Source organism: Aedes aegypti, chromosome 2, assembly GCF_002204515.2.
Source record: "Aedes aegypti strain LVP_AGWG chromosome 2, AaegL5.0 Primary Assembly, whole genome shotgun sequence".
Lineage (NCBI taxonomy): Eukaryota > Metazoa > Arthropoda > Insecta > Diptera > Culicidae > Aedes > Aedes aegypti.
Window position 1 is genome coordinate 373,293,793 of NC_035108.1, and position 22,683 is coordinate 373,316,475.

Sequence of the window (22,683 nt, forward strand, 5' to 3'; positions counted from 1 at the left end):
GGCTCTATCATGCTTGAGGTTGCTAAAACACTTCTATTTCTCCGACGTTTCGGCGTATATTACGTCTTCTTCAAGGGCTTAGATGATGCATTTTGTTGTGTGCAGCCGTTTTAGCTGCCTCAAGACTGAAATAACCGATAAAACTCCAGAAATATATTAGTAATCACCTGGGAGGGAGGCACCGATAATACACACAAAATATGACACAAAGTTATATGAAACTGCAAAAATCCAGCTTGCCAACGATAATCAAGGCGGATTTGATGAAAATCGCTAGTTTTCTTTTGTAGTGTACCTTCCATCGTTCTGGACAAACATGGAAATAGGGCCAAAGTTTTCTATGCATTTAATTTTTGTTTTTATTGGAAAAAGTAAAATGATGCCTATTTGAATACTTTATATTCAATCAGAATAAAAGATGCTAGCGTGACATTATTTCCGAATTAGCATGAATAGCTTTCAAATCGATTTTTTGTCACATTTGAAAAAATGCAAAAATGTGTTTTGATCAATTACGCGCTTTTATCATGTTTGTCCATTGTTTAAGATCTGGGCTCACAGTGACAGTTCGTGACAGCAGAATCTCGGCTCACCTTGACGTACATAAATTTCGTATCGGTTTCTCCCTCCCAGGTAATCACTATCGAAAGCATTCGTCAAATTTTCGACAAGAATTTCTCAAGAAATTTGGTAAAGGATTCTTGAAAGATTTTCTCCAGAAAGAATTTTTGGACACTTTTTCACCTCTCTATCTTTCAGAAATTTTATCGGCTCCATCAGTCTTGAGGCACGCTTTTATGCTTCTACTTTTCCGACGTTTTGACGTATATTCCGCCATATTTAAGAATTTCAGAAAGTTTTCCGCCTCTCTATCACACGCTTTCAATATGAATTTCTCAAAGAATTTGGTAAAGGATTGTTAAAGTATTATCTCTAGGATTTGTTTTCGAGTTTTAGAGACATTTCCCTTCCCAAACTGTGCGCCGCAAGTTGAATCATATTGAACTTGAAAATCAACCTGTGAGTCTAGAAAACCCCACAAATTGTCTGATCGCTATTAATTTGTCATGTTTGTTGTTGGATTAGAGGCCACTATAGTAAAAGTATCTGAAGGCTGACTCCAGAGGCACTTTTTATTTGAGTGACGCCTTCATAACACAATCGAGACTAATTTTTGTTCATATATTTTGTTTTGTTGCTTTTTCTTTTGAAAATCTTATTATTCGAAATTGTTTTTTGTACATATTAAAATATGTTACATTTAATAGCTGAATTCCTTTTGGAAAAAAACGAATGTTTTTTCAAAAGACGTACAAGAAAAACAGGTCATTTCCAAGTTGACTCTTTCAAAGTTTCAAAAACAAACCAAAACTGTCCAAACTTAAATTATAAAAGAAACAGCATAATTTTGAGAGTTAAGGATTATTAGCCGCTAACAATCTTAAAAAACGAAGAGCTTGACATTCTATTTATTGATTGTAACGTGAAAGTAAAACATTCATTTTTTTCTGTTAGGTTTTTAAGTGGAATTTTAACTTATTAAAACAGTAGCTTTATTAGTATATATATTTGGCAAATCATAATATCTTTGTACAAAATTTACGAAAACATTCGAATTTTCTAATATCGAGAAAAACCCGACATTGAAAATAAAAATCATTTAATATCCGAAAGCATAACGTTATGCTATGTAAAGAAAGGTCTCGTGGCATTGAATATTGCGTTCCTAGTGATACTTCTCTTCAAGTTATTGTCGTTTTTAGTTCATATTGAATACATTATACTTATAAAATGAAACACACTCTTAAATATAATGAAAATTAATGTTGACGAAATTATGGTTATGACTGAATGATACATGATGTAAGTGATAGAACGACACAAAAACGTGTCGTTGAAGATGATTGAGCAAAAAAGTAAGTTTACGTGCTAAAGGACGCAAACACAATGGAACTGTGATCGATATTTCCCGAACGTATTCCATAACGACACTAACGTATTTAAAATTCGACACATGATGATGTCATTCAGCTCGCTCTTTTATATGCATCCCAAAAGACGCAAATCACATAATTTTTTGGGAGTGTGCATTCAAAAATACAAATTAAAAACTTATGTTCAAGAAAGTTCGCTTCTTCCAGTTTTTTTGTATCGGTGCGCCATGTTATTCCGATAAAATTTTCAAGTGCGCCACGATCTTCAAAAGTGTGGGAACCTCTGCCCTAAGGATATGTATTGGCAATTCTCCTTAAATTACTTCCGTTATAACTTTTGAGCAGGAATTAAGGACCCCTAGATATTTGTTTTCATCACTGGACCACTCCGAGCAGAAATTTAACTTAGAGCACTTTTAAAAATTGATGACAAAATTCTTTCAGGATATTCCCTGAGAGTTTATCTTGATTTTTTCAAGAAACGCGACATATTTTCAAGGATTATTCAAAAAAATGTGTTTTTTCATTATTATTTTTCAAAAGAATTTTCTTGAACTTCTTGGAATTCCCCCATTTGCTTATGTATTCCACATGGAAGAATGTTTAAAATTTGATTTTGAAATTCTATCAGGCATTCTTTAAATAACCATGATTCCTGAATGTTTCTTTTTTTTCTAGGAAACTCTAGTTTGAAGCTATTGTTCTTACAATATTCTTTGCTTGGAAGTTTTTTCAAGTACTTATTCGCATAAAGCTTGGTCAGCCATTAATCTTGTGAAGTCTCTGTGGAATCTTTCGGTGAATTTGCTCTATATGACTTAGAAATTCTACCAGAAGTCACTCTGTCGATTCCTTCTTTAGGAGTTGCTCCTTGGAAATTTAGTAGAGATTTCTCCAGAAATTAAGCCAACTATGCTCTACGTTTTTCACTTGTAATTCCTCTAAGCTTCTGTGCAGTATTTTAGCAACCAGATTTTTCAACTATCTTTGAAAAATACAACAACGAATCCTTAAAGGAAGATTCATAGGAATCACTTTAAGGACCGCTACTAAAATTCTGTGAAAAGTTACTGTAGGAATTAATCCATTGTCAAAACATATTTGCAATAACTTGTTCAAAAAATATGCAAAAAACTTCAACCAACAAATTTTTTTGTAGGTCCGATAAATTCATCTAGAAATCACTAACCAACTTTTTTTTGCACCATTAGCTACGAATTTCTTCTGTTACCAATCAAGCAAAAATTCAAGGATTTACTAATAAATCATCGAGAGATACTTTTTCAAAATTTTTGCTCGAAGTTTTTAGCAGTTTGTATTCCTGTTAAAATAAATCCTCAAGAGATACCTTCAGAAATAATTTCAAGAATTGGTTCTTTTAGAGGTTGCTACCTGGATATCTGCATCGTATTTTTAAGGACTTTATTGAATGTTTATTCAAGGGTGTATCAATAATTACCTTTAAGAACAGTATCTACTAGAAATATCAAACTCATCTTGGAACTTCTTAATAAATTATTTGGATTTACATAGTATTTACGGCAGAAAGATCTTCAAGAATTCTTGAAAAGGGTTGTCCCTTCAGGAAGCACACTTTCCTTCAGGAATCAGTATATTAAGCTGGAGTACGAATATTTTAAAAAATACCCTTAAAAACTTTTTACAGCAAAAAAATATTATCTCCAGATATTTTACAAAAAATCCTGCGGTGTTTATTCCAGATTTTGTATCTACCAGAAATTGCTAAAATATTTCTGCTGAAAACAACAGCAACGTTTTTTTTTTCAGAAATGCGTTGTAGATTTCTTCAAAACTGTATTCAGTTATTCCTTTATGTGTTCCTATTGGAAATTTTTTGATAACCTTCTCAGAGATTTCATGGATTCCTCCTCTTAAAACATGTTAGATATATCGTATTACAATGGCTTAGGAAATTTTAACAGTAAAATATGTATTATCTCCAGATATTTCATAAAAAATCCTGCGGTGTATATTCCAGCTATTGTATCTACCAGAAATTACTCAGGTATTTCTACAGAAAATAACAGCCCATTTTTTTTTTCAATACGTTAAAGATTTCTTCAAAACTGTAATCAGTAATTGCTCAACGTGTTCCTCTTGGAGATTTTTTGAAATCTCCTCAGAGATTTCATGAATTCCTTCTCTTAAGACATTTTAGAGATATCGTGTTGGTTTAGGAAATTGTGAATTTCCTAAACCAAATTTCTTGATTTTCTGACGAGAATCATTAGCAGATTATTCGTGTCGTACATGCCACACTATAGAAGAAATGCAAAATTGAGTAAGTCAGAGAAAGCTCTCAATTAATATCTGTGAAAGTGCAATTAGAACACTCAGCTGAGAAGCAAGCTGATTTCTAGTTGGAAAGTAACGCCAAAAACAAAAATGGGCCAAGTGTGTTTAGAGCATCAAAAAAATATGTCACAAATAATCGTTAAAGAATGTCCTTTGACATGTCAAAGGACAAATGTCCTTTGAGTACACCATCCTCCCGACTCCGACCCCACCGAATTCCAACACATCCTGCAATCTCACCGAACATCCATCTTTACTTTTATCGTTATTGTCGTAGTACTCGTTGTTGTCACCACCGCCGCCCTGCCGTCGGGAAATGCCGTAGTCACCTTTATGCAAGAATAATCACATTTTCCAGCCCGCGGACAAGGATGACGACGGGTGCATCCTCTTGGTCGTCCGCAAGCACATTTTTATTCCCAATGTCCCAACACCATCGCAATCGCTATCGTACAAGTCGTCGTCCATTCAACAACACCATCCAAGTCTCTTGCATTCGCGTCCCCATTCACCCGCACCTGTCTCACTCACACCCCCGTCGTTTGAAGCTGCACCGCCGAGGGTTCAACCGACCGACCGACCGACCGCTGGGCCGCAACTTCTGTTTTATGATTCAAAGCGCATACTGGCCCTAACCACCGCTTCCACGATTGTGTTATTTTTATTATCGTTTTGTTCCCGGTCAAATCCCTGGCTGCCACTTTCGGCCATCAACGGTGCGGCTTCGGCTCCGACGATTCTACCACCACCAACACCACTACTGACAACCACCGCCGAAGGCACGGACAATACCGAGGAGGACGAAGCCGAGGCGACATTGTCTCCCGCACCTCCGTGGCCATTATTTGCATTCATTAATTTTAAACTTTCGCTCATTTTCCTGCCTTCATCGATGCCGAACGGTGTCGACTGGCGCTGATTATGGGCTGCTAACGAGCTGCTGGTCAGCAGCAATGCCGAGGCACCACTTTGTTGCTGGAGTTTCACTTTCGGTCGGAAGTTTTTGATACCGGAGTTGGATTTCGCGGGCATCAGCGTAACCAGGGGCGTTGGCGTTGTGGTGGCATAGCGGACCGCTCCCGAGGGAGTTGCGGCCAGTAGCCGGAGCATTTCCTCGTACTGGTTCGGATCGATGACTTCCACTTCGGCCTGGCCGGCGTAGTACTCGGAAGAATACTCCGGAGCAGCTGGGGCGAGCATGACTGGGACCACGTCACCGATATCCTCGTTGATGACGGTCGGGGCTAGCTTGACGAAGGGAGTGGTAACCGAAGGAGGTGCCATTGTGATGGTGGTTCTGGGAGTTGTAGTGGTGGTGAGAGTTGTCGGGGCTGGAGTGGTACTAGTTGTTGAGGTGGTTGAAGTCGTAGATGTTCGGTTGGTGTTCTTGTTCTTCTTCCGTTTTGGTCTGGTGGGTCCTCGAGTGCGCTTCTTGGTGGTTGCACCTTCCAGACGGGTCGTCGAGCTCTTGTACTGATTCTTGATCTTCGACAATGAAGAGAACGGAGGTAATTTGCTGGACGATTCGGTCTGGATCCCTAACTTGGATGCGAGCGTGTCGAAAATGGCCGATAAATTCTGAAGATTGGTCGTACTGTTACGTTTACTCTTCAAATCCTCAATCTTCACGCTAGCAGTTGTCGTAGGAGCTTGTATGTTTTCCACAATCAATGCTTGCAAAGTTTCATTGAACACCTTGCGAGTGGATTGCCGATTGGACGGAGTTACTCGAGACCCGTTCACAAACTCCCACTTGTTGATCGGAAACAGCTCCGGAACGGTTGCCGTAGCGGTTGGAACACTGGTTGTTGGATTATACTTGAGCGTTTCAACTTCCACAAATGTCGATCGCTTGCTACTAGTGGTTGTTTTTGGTTCTTCCGTCGTTGTCTCGGTACTTGACAGGAACATCTCAGTTGTGGACACCGTAGTGGACTCCAATTCAGGCTGCTCTGTTGTCGTCATCAACGATTCACTACTTCCAAAGTCAAAAGGCACTTCCGTCACCTTTTCCACGCTTTCCACAGTCGATGTCATCACCGGCTCCGTACTGTAAATGTCCTCATCTGGACTTATCCTAGATTCCACACCCAAAGAGTAATCCAATGAAGTGTCATTAAAATCTTCCATCATCATTGTAGTCGTATCCATTTCCGTAAAGTTCAATGCATCTCCTTGATAATATTCCACGTACTCCTCAGTTGACCGGATCAGATTCTCGCTAGTTCTCTCAACGTAAATCGGAGTCACGGTAATCACGCTGGTCTTCATAGGCTCCGTCGTCGTACGATACGGAGTAGTCTTGTTTTCCGGTTTCTTCGCGATCACTCCACCACCCAGATGCTCAAACTTCTTATCATCCAGAGTCATGTTCATCAAATTTTCACTGATACTGATAGCCGTTGGAGTCATCTGCTTAAAATCGGGAACCGGTTGGATCGAGATCTTGTCAACTGGCAGCGGGTACGGCCTAACGTCCAGCATTCCCAGCGGTTCGATGCCCAGCGTCGAAGAACCAAAACTAGGATTGGTGAAGCTCTGGTAGTAGACCTGCGCGCTGGGACTTTCCGTGTAGAGAGAACTTTCGATGTCACTGTTCTTCGTTCGATAGAGGATTTCCTCCACCAAAGTGGACTTTTTCTTCGTTGGCTTCACGGATGCGAACTTGTGCAATGGGATGCCCTTGGGAATGGTGGGCCGAATCGGTTGCCACGGTTGTTTGTCCAGAATAGGAGCGCTTGTGAAGAGACTCACGTCTAGCTTGGGTATGTTTTCGTCAACGCGTTCATTTGCTGCCGACTCCTGCGACAAGCTATCATTCAGGATGGCCAGCAAAAAGTTCTCCAACAACGTGTCGTTGCGGCCATTAATCGGCAGATCTGTCTGCAGCTCTTCCGATTCCTCGTAGGCTGGCGTTGTGATGCGGTTAGTTGTACTTTTTATCGTCGTTCGTCGAGTGGGGCTGGTAGTCGTGGTAGGTTCTTCCGTTGTCGTGATTGGCATAGTAGTAGGGGTGGCCATCGTTGTCGTTGTGGAAGTGGTGGTGGTTGTTGTCCTGCGCCTCGTTGACGAGCTCCTGCCGGAATTACTTTTAATTTTCTTCGTCGTCGAGCCATGTTTGTCCGTTTTTTCAATTTTGGCCGTCGCCGTTTCAAATTTGGGTTTACCCCCGGAGGCCGGCGTTTGCATCGTTGATGAAGAGAGCAACACCTTATCACCATCCACGTGCGAGTATTTTGCGTTTTCGTTCTGCCGTTTCTCGCTGGCCCCGTTGCGTACCTTGAGTTGAGCTGGACTGACGGCAAAAGGTTTGAGGGTGGCTGTTACTCCACCGGATGAAGTTCCTGCTACGGTGCCCCGTTTTTGCGTGATGTCTGCATCTGTTTTCGTTATCTCGAATGACCCTTGTATAACCGGTAAATTATCCATGTCAATGTCAGATTCGCCGTCGGCCTGGTGCTGTTCCGGCTGGCGAGGTTGGGACCGTTTGTCACCGGCGCTGGTCGTTGGGACGGTCGAGGTGGAGATCTTTGCAGTGAATTTGTGCACGGTTTTCTCGATAACGCCGGATTTTTTCGCCGGACCGTACCGTTCCTCCGGTGCTTTCAAAACTGGCGGGAATGTCTGGGAAGGAGATAATGAGAATGGGTTGAGATTAGTTGAGTTTTGTTTAAATACAATGCACAGATAACAGAAACAAAACACAAATATCATTTAGGTTTTGTTTTAATTCAGAAACCAAGCTCCTAAATGAAGCTTCAACATAAATTGGAAATGATAAGAATCTCAGGATTATAAGCATTTAGAAGCATGATTTTGAATTTTTGCTTGTAACAGAAGCATTGCTCGATTGGCGTAGAAAGCACAGATTTCAAGATAACTACCGCTTTGGTTATTATGTATTGTGCACAAATGAGGCCTCATCAAAAAGCACATAAAATAAATTCTTTAGTTTGTTTTTAAATTAATAGAAATGTGTAGACATTTTTGTTCTACTTCCGAACATCTTAGTGAACATTTTAGTTTAATGAAATTCTTTAAGAAATATTGAAGGGTGGCGTCAGAACTTTCAAAAATCTCTTGGAAATGATTCAAGTAATATTATGGGACTTGTTCAAAGTTTCAGAGCAAATTCCTCCTGAAAGACATCCATTCCTTATAAGTGTACTTTTTATCAGCAAATTGATTCCGGAATATTTCCCGGGTTTACCTAAAAAATGTCACTTAATATTTTAAAAGTTCGGTTTTCCCTCCAATTCCTCCAAAACATAATTGATCCTGTCAAATCTTATACTGAAATATTTCGCTGAAAATTCTACAAGAAATTGTTCTATGAATTTCTTTAAATAGTTTTCCAAAAATTTATATTACCAATTCTTCCACGAAGTACATCAAAAACCTAAAAAAATTTCTTATATACTTAAATTAATGCTTCAAAAATTCTTCTATATTTTCTTTTTCTAGAAATTTTGCTTAAAATCCCCGGATTATTCAAGAATTGAAAAGAGAAAAGTTTTTGGAATGTCTCTTGCCTTCGAATATTCAGAGGAAATTTGCTGAAAAATCCCAGGAAAACTTTTGCTTCCAAAATAAGCATAGCGGTGAAGGAATTCGTAGAGAAACAGGTAGCAAAATAACAGGGAAGGGAAGAAGGAAGGGAGAAATTCTTGAGAAATTTAATTAATTTTATAAATTCATTAGAGGGGTTTAAACTATCCTGTAATTTACCTCTGGAGAACATGATATAAAAGGTTATTACTTAACTTTCATTGTACCATTGCCAGTCTTAGTTTCTACCTGCTTCAATATTTTGTTGTTTCTCCTTCCTCGCATAACGCTTTGAAGAACTTCGTACAAAAATATTTCTTTACTCAAAGCAGAAACATTTCAATGACTCTATAAAAAGATAATTTAAAATAGTTTTGAAAAAATGCAGGATTCTTATACGTGTATTTTTTTCATTTCTGAAAGTCCATCAGGAATTCCTCAACAAATTTTCAAAGTAATACAAAAGTTTTTCCTAAGATTCAAATTCATTGAATTGGCGAATGACTTCGAAGTTAAAATCTCCTTAATAAATAATAATAATAAATTTATTGAATTCTTACATTACGAATTTTACCATACTAAGTTTTCTGTGATGCGCTTTAAAAATACAACAATATTTCCGCGTTTAACTTCTACAGTACTACAAAATAATTGATGACCCTTCAAAAAATGGACCTCTTGGGTACATTGTCAACAAGTTTCAGAAACTCTATGATATAATTCTTGAATTTTACGACTGGATATTAGTAAATTTTTCCGAGTTATATTTGAGCTGCAATTATTCAAAAGTCAAAAGTCATCATTTCAGTTCTTTCATTTGTTTGTGTGTATTTTTCATAGAGCCATTCGTAGAGGAGGTTGTCAAGCAATCCATAAAAAAAATTTAAATTTTTCTGGAGTTTTTGAACCAAAAAATGAAGAGTGGATACATTTTTACATTTTAATTATGCAAGAATCCTGAGATTATTATTCAGAAATGGAGTTTTTTCTATAGTCCGAAGAAATACTTGATGGAACTGTAACTCGGATGAAAAATTTCTTTGGAAAATTCCCAATCGTCAGAGAAAATTTAAAGAAAAAAAATCTGTGGAAAAAAACTTAGATGAATCTCTGGTAATGTTTTGGAATAATCTTGAGGAAACAATAACATAATTCTCCAAAAAATCCCTGAACAAATAACTCGCAAATCTTTGAGTATTTGCGGGAGAGTTAAGGAACAGTTGAACGTATGCCGCTAGGAATTTTGTAGTAATGTTTGAGTTCTTTAAACACTTTCTAGTCGGGCATTTTTGAAAAAAATAAAACTAAAATTTTTGAGTGGGTTTAGAAGAATTCGGTAAATCAATCTTTGCTTAGTGATCTTGAAGACATTTTTGGTGAAACTCTAATGCATTCTCTGGCATATATATATATATATATGCATGAAAATATACAAAAAAAAATCTAAATGTTTATATATTTTCATGTAAAAAAATACTTTTCAGGGTTTTATATTTTTTCTGAGAAGTTTGAAAGATTGAAAATTGAGCTGTTCAAAAATTATGATTTTTTAAATAAAAAATCTAATGCGCCGAGAATTACAGTGTGTGCCTATAAAAATGACTGATTTTTTATTTTCAAAAAAATATTTATCAAAAACTAAAAACCATACATTCCTGAAAATTTAACGTAAAGTTTTCTGAACTTTCAGGAAAAAATGAGAGCATCAATAGGCTCTTTGGTCCCAAGGCCTTCAAAACACGAAAAAGCGAAAAAAATGGTTTATTTTTCATTTAAAATAAAAACAATTTTTGGGAAATTTTATATTTTCCTTGAGAAGTCAAAATTTTTAGCTTTCATTTCATCCAAGAGAATTGAAAATCAGTCAAGCGGTTCAAAAGTTATAATTTCTTGAAAAATAAAAAATTTGTTAAATCGCGATTTTTCTGGTCACCCTATTTCGGAAATTGTCACCCTAATCAAAAAATAAAAAAAAATACGTGTATCCTTATATCGGATATGGAACAAAATAGCAAATTTTGCACGGAATTCGGTGACCCACTAGATCGGTTTTTCATGGAATGGCTGCATCTGCAGATCGTAATCCAAATATGAACCAATTTGGACTACAAGAAGCTGAAATAGAGATCTCCAAGCTTTTGAATTTTGTATGGAAAAACAATTTTGGTTTGTTCAATGAGATGAGCCATGTGTTTAAGATTATTTTTTTGGAAAATGCCACAGCTTTAAGTGAAAAATTTAGTAAACAAATTTTAAAAAATGTTCATGTCAAAATACCTACGAAGTAAGAATAACTCATTGTCTTTGGAATGGGGGGTGGTTGAGGGTTGTTGTAAGCGGTCGGTAAAGTCGAAATTTTGCGTAACATAATGTACAATGTGCAACCAGTAATGAATTTGCATTATGTAATATTAGTTTCTACCATGTTTGCATTACTTTTGATCCACTGTGCGGTCATTGAACTACACACGCACAGTCCCTATGTAACCACCAAGTACAGTAATAAAGTTAGTTCTTTGTAAGAAGTCAATCACTCTGGGCGTTTTTATGACTTTTCCCCGTCCGAGTTCTCGAGTGTTCCGCCGCGAGTCGAACCGAGTTGTGAATTGTAGTGTCCGCTGAAACATTGAAGGCCGGTTCGCGAAACCGCAGTTTTGTGATTCGGGGTCTGAAAAATTGCTACATTTTACACATAATTTGTGTAGCATATATCTACTCTTCCCACCCATGTCGTATCGGGCTGCAGATCTGACTTTCCATCCTTTGTTTGAAATATTTTATTAGTTACTGATTATTTGTATTATTATTTCCTTAATTGTATCAAACTGTCAAGTGATGAAGGAAATTTATAGTGATTGATTGATTGATTGTGTATTTACGACACTTTACACCTGAGTGCATTCGTGTCGGACTTGAATGGTTATAAGTTTACAATTCATATCTCATCATATTTGGCTATATAATTGAGTTTCGGTTAAAAATTTCAATAATTTTTTTGTGCAATTTTCATCGTTGCTCAGAGCTTCTTGGAGGCTGGTTGAACTGATTTCATTATTTTGTCTTTGTGCATCGTATTTTCTGCACTGCAGTATCAGGTGACGCACATCTAAAACCGTCCCACAGCATTCACAGCTGGGCGGTGGCTCCTTCTTCAGTAAAAAAGTGTGGGTCAGCCGTGTGTGACCAATCCTTAGCCGGGTTAGCACACGTTGGTCAGCTACGCTACTACGGTCTGGCCATCGAAACGTGTCGTTCTTCACTTCCCTTAACTTCACGTCTCGAGTTTCATACCACCTGCTATCCCACTGACTACGTATCGCTTTCTTGACCGCTCTTAATGCATCCTCTCCTGGAAGGGGAGTGTCAATGACCGGTTGCCTACGCGCCTCGTTGGCAAGTCGGTCGGCTTCGATATTTCCATTGATCCCTGCATTTCCAGGAATCCAACAGAATTGGACCGGTTTGGTCCGCACCGTATTTTCAATTTCTTGGATCCACGGGTGTTTTGATTTCCCTGCTTCCAGGGCCTGCAGACAGCTCGCCGAGTCCGTGAAAATCACTATTTCTCGATGAACATTTGGAATGGAGACGGCCATTTTTATGGCGTATGCTTCAGCGGAAAATACGCTGAAGGCTGTACGTGCCCGCCAATCCGGCGGTATGAAAAGCAGCTCCTACCGTATTGTCTAGTTTGGATCCATCGGTGTAAATGATAGTTGATTGGCAGAAACGGGTCGAGAGTAGCTGTTGAACAATAGGGCGGACTCTTTCTGGTGGATCACCGGCTCGAATATGGCGTTTGACGTCCCACACAATTGATGGCTTTTTTGCATGCCACACTCGATCGCTCGACCTTACGAGACGGCCGATACTGGGGAGTGCTGCTCCCGTTAGTTCCACCATACGGTCCGATGTTCGTTGAATCAAGGGGATGTTGTTATTGTCGCGATTCTTTTCCATAATGCGAATTGCCGTCCGCGTTGACGACTGTACTGCCAGAAGATCAAATGGCAAGGTGCCCGCTTCGGCCATAACCGATATTATTGGACTGGTAACAAACGCTCCGGAAGTAAATCGGATTATTTTGTTGTACGCCGGGGCGAGGATCTGCAGAGATGCTGGTCCTCCTCGGCTCACCAGTCCAATCCCGTAGGTCAGCTTCGAAGTGACTAGCGCTGAACCAACCTTAAGCAAGCTAGATCGATTGCCGCGTGGAAGTTTGGTTCCGATCATTTGAAGGATTCGAAGTCGAGAATCGCATGCTTTCTTCACCGCTTGGCAGTGAGGTTTAAACGTGTTTCGATCCAGGGTTATTCCAAGGACCCTTAGACGGTTGGTTTTCGGAACAGCGATCCGATCGATGGTTATTTCTCGTGCTGGCTCTCGACGTGCATTTGGACTACAATAGAAATTGTGCGACTTTGTCGCAGATATGGTGAATCCTACACTCTTAGACCATTTGTCGACTGCTTTCACAGCAGCTTGTAATTTTCTATGTAACCCTTTGGTTTTTGGTCGTCGTACAACGAGAAGAATATCGTCGGCATACAGGAGGACGTCGACTCCGGCGGGTACAATTCGGAAGACGGGCTGCATCGCGACGAGGAACAGTGTTACGGATAGCACGGAACCCTGAGGTACCCCATTCTCTAGTTGGTGTTCATGGGACAGATGTCCTCCTACAGCTACCTGAAATGTTCGCTCCGAGAGAAAACTTTGCAAGATGTTTATCATTCGACCACGTATTCGCCACGATTTCAATGTCCGCAATATTCCGTGCCGCCAGGTCGTGTCATAAGCCTTCGACAGATCCAAGGAGGCTATAAGGCAGTGCTCGTCCATATTTGGCAACGATTTCTCCAGTTCGGCAAAATAGGTGTCGGTGCCACGTCCTGCACGGAAGGCGTGCTGGCGCTTGTCAAGTCGCCCACTGGACTCTAGTTCCGTAATCAAACGACGATTGATGATGCGCTCAAACAACTTCGCCATGCAGCTGGTGAGTGAGATAGGCCGGAAGGCAGCCGGTCCGGAATCTTGGCAATTCGGTTTCGGGATGGGAACGATAATAGCATTCCGCCAGCTGGCAGGAAACTCGCCACTTCGCCAGATTTTATTAAGCAGCTCAAGAAGAGTCATCTTTACAGACAGAGGGAGATGTTGAAGAAGAGGGTACCCTATTGAATCGGCACCTGTTGAGGCACCTCGCCCTTTGTCGAGAGCCCACAGAAATTCGGCTAGGGTGATGTCGATGTTATACACATCGCCGGTGTTAGGCGAAAAATCCATGGACTCTCGTTCAGCTACCGTTTTTGCCATCTGGAAAGATGGAGGGTAGCTTGAAGTCGCTGATCTCTCGCTATAGTACTTTGCTAATTCTTCCGCTGCTTCTTCGGGGTTGTCTGTAAATTGTTTACCTTCTTGAGTACTACCGGTCGCTGTTGCCGGTTGCCACGCAATGTGTGAAAACTACTCTTCTATGGCGTTAAAAAGTTTCTATATAATTCCGATTTCTAACAGTGATTATTTTTTTAACCCGCATAGGCTAAACCAAACTTAAACATTAATTGCTCAGCGAATACTTCGAGGACTTCGAGTACTACGGATTTCAATTATTATTTGTCAGTATACTCGTACGCATATCTACACAGTTAAAAATAATGAAGATTACACGTAATGTAAACTCCATTTATTCGATGTAAATATGACGTCATGTAAATTTAAGTCTGAAATCATGTAAAAATATGTTATATGTCATGTAATCACACAGGATCCTGCTTGATAACATGGCATTTAATTGAAGTTTACATGACATATCATATAAATATCCATGATATGCCACGCTCCAATTATGTGCATTATATGTCTCAGAAATTTAAACGTTTCGTTCGAACTGTGTAGTTTCTTAACGTGAAGATGCATCGAAGCCAAACCTCGAATTTTCAAGAGCACAAATCTAGAGAACCAGACAATCGTTTATGCTGAAAATGCTACTCACTGGTCACTCGCTGGTGGTGATCAATCGATTAGATTTTCAGCACGAACGGTTGTCAGGTTCTCTGAGTTTGTGCGCTTGAAAATTCGGGGTTTGGCTTCGATGCATGTTCACCTTAAAGTGACCAAAGGATCTCGGGAACACTTCGGAGTTCGAAGAGTCACTAAGTCTGGTTGGGTGAAAAGGGTGCTGTGCTTTTGTGCCCTTAAAGGTAGGCAAACTTCAAGGCATAGATGGTCAGCGTTAATTCAGAGTACACCAAGTTCAAAACCTGGCAAAATTGGATTATTCTGTCATTATATTTAAAGTTACTTTATCTTCATTTCACTTTGATTAGATTTTATTACTGTGGTAAACTGGGGGAGATGTGTAATAAATTTGCATTTAACCATAACAACGAAAGCCTAACAATAACACGAGCAGCCCCGTGAGGAATTTGAAAAAATGTTAGACATTCCAAGATATTTGGCAGATTTTTCGACTTGAAGTGATTCCTCTTCCCATCTATCAATAGAAATTCATAAATATTACATAATTCGATGCATCTGATTTTGATTTCTGGCCATTTATCATATTAAGCCACCTATCTATCGGAAATTGCAACATATACATATAAATATATGCAGACAGAGTGGACCAAGTGCCAAAAAGCAATGAACTTATTGGTTATTGTATTTTTTAGTCGATTCCAGATCCAATAGAAGTTTTTGGTAGTTTTATAATGTCCGTAAAGACTATCCTACACGAGAAAAAAACTGATTCCAAAATCATGATTTACAAGTCAGAAGTTAATAATTTGCGTAGGTCATGATATCAGGACCACAAATCATGGTTCCTGGAGTCATAATCATGATCCCTCAAACGCGTAACATCCAGACTGACAACACTAAACAAGGTGCATTTCATAATTTGATTCGTTTCGATCACCTGTATTTTAACATGATAAAGTGGAAGTGTGGTATGGTGCGAGACTATAATTCAGAAGGTTCTTGGTTCGCATCTCGCTCTAGCCTATATATATTTTTTACATTGTTGATCATAAACGGAAGCGCGACTCATGATTTTAGGCATGCGATTCATGATTCCGAGCAATCCGCAACAAAAACATAACGCGTTTGTTGCGTTACGGCAATCTGACTCATGATATCATGAGTCCAAATCATGGTGTAATTTAATAAGCTGAAAACACTCTGAAATCATGATATCATGAGTCATAATCTTGTTTTTCGATTTTGATTTGTACCTGTGAGAGCCTTCCCAGACAACCAAAATGTACGTATAACGAAATCATCTGGAGTCTTTGTATGTGCAAAATTTCACTTATAAGATGTCGCGAAAAGGCCTTCTACGTATGAAAGTGGAGGCGATATACGTGCATATACTATGTGATGAATAATAGCATACAATGCGAGTGTATAAATTTTCTACCGAACTAACTTGTGATCTTATGCGACTTAACTTATGATAACAAATGTTGATTTGACAGCTGGTGTGGATTGATCCGACTTACTTTGTACGGGTGTACGGGACGAAACAAAATATACAAATGAAGTCAGAGAAAAGGCGTTTTGTGCGAGGAAACTCATCAATCTGACGATTTTATCCACCGTGTTTTGCGGGTTTGATGTATTTTGTATGAATAACGAGTTGTAACGTAAACTTTCTTGCGACTTCTGGTTGTCTGGGCTCCTATTGGACCAGTATATTTTGGTCGGTACTCAAGATTTCCACTTGGTCCACTAATTGAACGTTGATTTGAATATTTCTGGTCATCAATGCTCTGACCCATCAAAACATTAGTATTCAAGCTATCGTAAAGTCCCTGATTTCGAAATACAAGATATGGATTCATGAAAAATTTATGATACTGATGTCGAAGGATGTTGGTAAACTGTTCATATCAATAAAAATGAACCTAGTTTGACCTTGAAAACTTTAAATAAATAAATTGTTCAGTCAAAATGAACCAAATCACCAATCGGTATTCAGCTCGGACAGAGTGAACCAAGTGCTCTTAGTCCATCAGAAAACTGATTTAGATTATGTTTTTCAATGATTATCACTGCACATTATATTGTTTGAAAGTAACACAAAGATGTGTGGATATATTGAACCAACATTTTCGTGAGTTGAAAAAATACCAAGTGTTATTTTCATGAAAAATGTCGCTTGGTACACTCTGATTTAACGCCGATCATATAATTTTCGGATTTGGTTATGATGTGGCCACTATATCAAAGAATTTCAATAACGCATAAGCGTGAACATTTTAAGTAACGATTATACTGGATAACGATGTTTCTTGCATTTGATAAACCCTACAAATGACCATTTTCGGGTCCCGGGGACGCTGGTACTGCTTCGTCCAAAATGAGGTTACAATTACGAGAGCCAAGGTACAGCTGAAAATTTTTAGTTTATGCCGATAGATATCGAGTGCAACTAGCATCATTGCTAAATAAGACGATTGTTTAAGCTAAATTAAAAAAAAATATTTGCTTACCTCTTCCTTCTTGAGAAAGGCCGTCTTGATCACCTCCCTGTCCAGCAACCGTTTGATTTCTATCGTGTCCGGGTCTACTCTGATGTTCTTGAACACCGAGTTGGGATTCGCCAATTCGCTCAGAACAGCCTGCCGGATGTGCTCCTCTACGTTGTTAATCGTTCTGAAAGAAAAATGCATCAATATGACAGTTCCTAGCAATCACTATCGACTTACATCTTGATCTTCCTCATGTCGAGAAACACCCGAAAAGTGAGTATTATAGTTGGCCCGTCGCCAAAGTCCATGATTTCCGTCCGTGACACGGTGAGGCCACTCTGCTCCAGCGATGTGTCGATGAGTCGTTCGTAGAAGGCGGACTTCTGCCGGAAAACGGGAGTGCTGTTCGAGCGCAGTCCGGTGGTGTAGATGTCGCCCCGGGTCACCCGAAGCGTGCAGTCGAACACGAGGATGGCTGAAATGGGGTAAAAAGTGCGAAGTATGATACTGATTTTTTTCTTCTTAATGTGTGCTTGATAAGCATGAATTGTTGCTTAATGCTTTTGGATGTCCCGGATGCATAACATACACAAACACTTTCCAGTAAATGGTAAAGTAAATAGTTCAATTAAGAAGGCGTCAGCCACTAGCCTTCAGCTATGTACGAAAGACAGGTTCTGGATCGGTTACTGCTCGTATGTGATGAGATATTCTTCTTCTTCTTCTTTCTGGCGTTACGTCCCCACTGGGACAAAGCCTGCTTCTCAGCTTAGTGTTCTTATGAGCACTTCCACAGTTGTTAACTGAGAGCTTACTATGCCTATGACCATTTTTGCATGCGTATATCGTGTGGCAGGTACGAAGATACTCTATGCCCTGGGAAGTCGAGAAAATTTCCAACCCGAAAAGATCCTCGACTGGTGGGATTCGAACCCACGACCCTCAGCTTGGTCTTGCTGAATAGCTGCGCGTTTACCGCTACGGCTTTCTGGGCCTGAGATATCGGAAAGTTGAAATCTATTTGTGTACTTTATTAGTTAAGTAGTAATGTGTGACTGGATTTGAGCACAGGTTCGAGTCAATGTATTTTTTGTTCGGTAGACTTATTTTTCGTATCTCAAGCCTGCCACGAAACATGAGAAAGTTTCATAGTAAGCAAAGCTGAGAAATATGCTGTATGTATTGCTGGATGTGAAACGAAATGCAAGTAAAATATATATTTATGACAAGAAAATTACATTTTATTTGAGTAAATTGGAAGTTGAATAAATATTTTACTTAAAAAATAATATTCAGTCTAGTGTTGCCTAAATTATTTCTTCAAAACGGATTTGAACCAAAAATTCTTCTTTTTCTTTTTGGCACATGTCCCCACTGGGACAGAGCCTGTTTCTCAGCTAAGTGTTTAATAAGCACTTCCACAGTTATTAACTGAGAGCTTTCTTTGCCAAAGTTGCCATTTTCGCATTCGTATATCGTATGACAAGTACGACGATACTCTATGCCCAGGGAAGTCAAGGAAATTTCCATTACGAAAAGATCTTGGACCGACTGGGAATCTAACCTTTACACCTTCAGCATGGTTTTGCTTTGTAGCCGTGGGCTCTGACCACTCGACTAAGGAAGGTCCCTTACGCCATTTTACAGTACCGTAATCCGGGGTATCATTGATCAGCGGGGTAACATTGATCGGAATGACTCATCTCATAATAAGTTGGTATCATCATTTATTGATGAAACATTTCCAAAGCACGAATGTTGCTTCTCTTTCTTATATTTATGAGCTATTGAAAATTAAGATTTTTGCAAAATTTGCTTTAGCTTTGTGCGTAAATTTGTCAAGTTTGCGAAACAATGATTTCAATGGTTAAGGATGACACTACCGAAGATTCATGTCTCACATAAGTTCTGCAAGCGATATGAGCAAAGAAAATGCGGTTCTCACTAAAAATGGCATCGCCAAAAACGATTCCGCTGTCAAATTTTTTATAACTATGTTCAATTAGGCAAAATTAACGAATTACTGTTAAGAATGTATAATTCCCTTAGGAAATAGCCTACCTTTAGGCGTATTCCGCTGTTTGAGGTGTTTTTAAGTTTAAAATAACTCAAAAAGTAAATGAGATGTAAGCGTTTGGACATCATATTCGGCTTCAGGGGACCATGATTTAAGTAAGTAACGACATTTTCAATATTACCGAATGTTGTTTACATGGATGATCAATGTTACCCCATATCAGCTAAATGAAAAAATCACATAAAACATTTTTGTAAACATGCTTAAATCTTTCAAAAACCAAAATACAGTATATAGTCACGAGCTATGGGTGGCAGTACTTGTTTTAAAAATATAAAACTCAGAGCATTTGCATTTTTGAATTAAATATTTAAGAAATATCCTAAAAACTGATCAATGTTACCCCGGATTACGGTACCATTAAACATACCGAAAAACTGTCTTATATTGTTACCCCAGCCCATCCGACTACCGGGCAAATGACCACCTGGTATATGGACGGCTGCTTCTCGAAGATGTATGTTCTGTAATCAAAAGCCGAAATATAGTTAAATTCTAATAAAAGAAAAAAACTGTCATCCGATAAACCTTTTACAGCTCAATTTTCTTATCATCCCGAACCATTTCACTTTCAGCTTTGGCAATGGTCCCCACAAAATATCAATTTTTCTGCTTGTAAAACCCAAAATAAAACTCGCCCCAACAACTTGAGAGATAAATCATTCGTCGGTGCAATAAAACTTGTAGTCCAGAGCGGCAGCCGTTATTTATTAAAGAATATGGCAGCATATTCTCCATGCCACTTTTATGACCTGTCTGTCTTTCACTGTCCGAACCGAAAAGATGGCATCCTTTAATGGCTTTTTCGAGAGGACCACCACCACCAGCTTGGTTTTGGGGTGGAAAAGTAATACAATCTGAAACCGGACCACCAGAGTCGACCAGCAGCAGCGAATAAGGGTATGCGGCGACATGCGTTTTTGTCATATCGATACAAAACGAAACGATACATAGAATTGCAAGTAGTAATAATGAAAAAAACGAAATATGAAAAGGATTCGTTGAACTCGATACAAAATCCGATGTTACACGGAACGCAGTTTTAATTAATAATACCGAAATTTTCATTTTATTTTTAAATTCCGTTTGGTACCGAAAAAACAAACCTTTTCTATTAAGCAAAACAAAACGAAATAAAAAAAAACATAAAATTGCCTCATTATATTCCATTGAATTTCTCGCAAATTTGTTTCGAACGCTATTTGACGGAATCATTTAAAATGTTGCATACCCTTAGCAGCGCCCTGTTTAGGGTGTAGATGAATCGAAGCCAAACTTCAAATCATCAAGAGCACGGATCTGGAGAACCAAAAATTCGTTTTAACTGAAAACTTAATCGATTGGTCACTACCAGCTGGCGACCAATCGATTAAGTGTTCAGCTTAAACGGAAGTTTGGTTGTCCAGACCCGTGCTCTTGAAAATTTGAAGTTTGGCTTCGATCCATCTTCACCTTATGGGTGGCACATGTAGTCCGGTTTCCAAATTCGGACGTTCTCTAAGCCAAGGCAGCCCCGCGAACGTCACCATAACAATATCAATTTCCCTCTCCCGTAAAAAATATTCCCCTTCGAGCCTCCCCTTGATACTCACAATCGCTGATGTCCGCCTTGAATGCGCTAAAGTAGAAGGCCAGCGCCGCCACACAGAGCACGGCCAGGACCACGACGAAGGCAGCCGACATCAATAGGATGGACACCGATCGGAAGTTCTTCTGCTTCTTGCCGTACATCGACGAGGACAGATTCCGGGTATCGCCGCGCCACAAACCCCACGAAGTGTACCCATAGTGGCTGCTGAGGCTCACGTCGGTCGGGTAGGAGTACTTGCTCATGTGGGTGTACGGAGCGCCGCCCCCTCCCACGCCCATCAGTGTCGATCGCCGTCCGATGGTGTTCTGGTACGAGGAATAGTCGGGCGCCTGCAGGAGAAAAGAGCACAAAAGAAAATCGCCGGTCAGATTCGGGTTGGAAAACGGAAAAATGTCATTAAATAAATGTGGAAACATCACGGAATCAGTGCGCTGGGCGCGCTGCTAAATGCTGATGCACTTGTTCTATCGTTGTACACTCGTGTTTAAATGTTTGGTGATCACCTAAAAAAACATATAGGGTAGGTGTAAATAGTTTTTAGAGTTTTGCGTCAAATTTTAGCAAATTTAAAAAAATGTTAATGTCAAAATGCACACAAAGTAAGAGTAACTCATAATATTTTGAATGTACCTAAGAGAGTTTCAATCGGACGTGCAATCACAGAGATATGGACAAAATACTTTTGTATGTTTTCGTGTGAGTGAACCCAAACTTTTGCACGACAGTGTATATAGGTGCATAGATAGATGGGTACTCGAAGACAAACCCGTCGGCGTCGGTGTTAGCCGAGAGGATGCAGCAGCGAAGAACCAGAGCGGAACGAAATAAGAAATATAGGAAAAACTGCTTCACTATCCTTCGGAGATGGCAGTGCGAAACAAATTTGGAACACTTTTCCACCACCAGTAGGACAATGGTCATGGGTCAGCTTTGTGTTTCTGATGGTCAAACTGCTGGAAAGAATTTCAGCATTGAAGTTTCCGACAGCTTGCGGTAAATGTGTTAGTGGAGCAGCAGGAGTTTCTGATTTATTTCGCTGACTTGATGCTTCACCAAGTCAGGCGGAAACGGACAAATGGCCGTGGTGGTAATTAGTAAACCGTGATATAAGGTTACAGCAATGTATGGGGGTCAAGTAGGAAAAGAGAATCAATATCCGAGTTATTTTGTCGTTCGTTCCGTGTCTTTCTTTTCCTTTTAAAATTGTCCTCTTCTCGTCGTGTCTCCCACAAACCGTTTCTGTTTAGTTTCGTTACATATCAGGACATCCTGCCCCATCAAGTTTCATCAGCCTAGTAGTCAAGTAGCTTAAGTATCATTATAAGAGTAAACTTAAGATCTCGAAAAATCCTTTCCTGTTGTGTAAATGTATTCCCTTACCTTGAAACATCCTCAAACTAACATAGTTTTTTTTATAAATACAAATTATAAAATGTAAATGATGTGGAAAAAGAAAAGATGTCGGCTCTGTTATGCCCTACGGTGCCCGAACCTGCCAAATAAACGAGATAAGTAAAAAAATGAGGAAACGATAGATTGGGACATGGAACCTTTTTCGTAAATTGAACTTATCCTAAACTATCCGTAACAGTATATGTAACATTCGAAAAAATAGGCCTTGAGTAAATGGAATACTAAGTTTGCATTTTATAGGTAGCAGAATGGGAAGAAACAAAAATTCCTAAAAATTACCAAAAGCTGATCAAAGACAACAAACCAACAAAAATTTTGAATTTCTGTATG

At 39.3% G+C, this 22,683-nt stretch overlaps 1 protein-coding gene across 1 annotated transcript; it reads right to left on the bottom strand.

Moving 5' to 3' along the window:
* Positions 1 to 1,331: 1,331 nt before the first annotated feature.
* Positions 1,332 to 21,218, bottom strand: LOC110675215 (uncharacterized protein PB18E9.04c). The gene is made up of 4 exons (XM_021839635.1): positions 20,942 to 21,218; positions 17,510 to 17,747; positions 17,294 to 17,456; positions 1,332 to 7,874 (listed from the first exon to the last, which is right to left on the bottom strand). Exons 1-4 carry the CDS (start codon positions 21,216 to 21,218, stop codon positions 4,857 to 4,859), a joined length of 3,696 nt encoding a protein of 1,231 aa, XP_021695327.1. The 3' UTR covers positions 1,332 to 4,856.
* Positions 21,219 to 22,683: the final 1,465 nt, after the last annotated feature.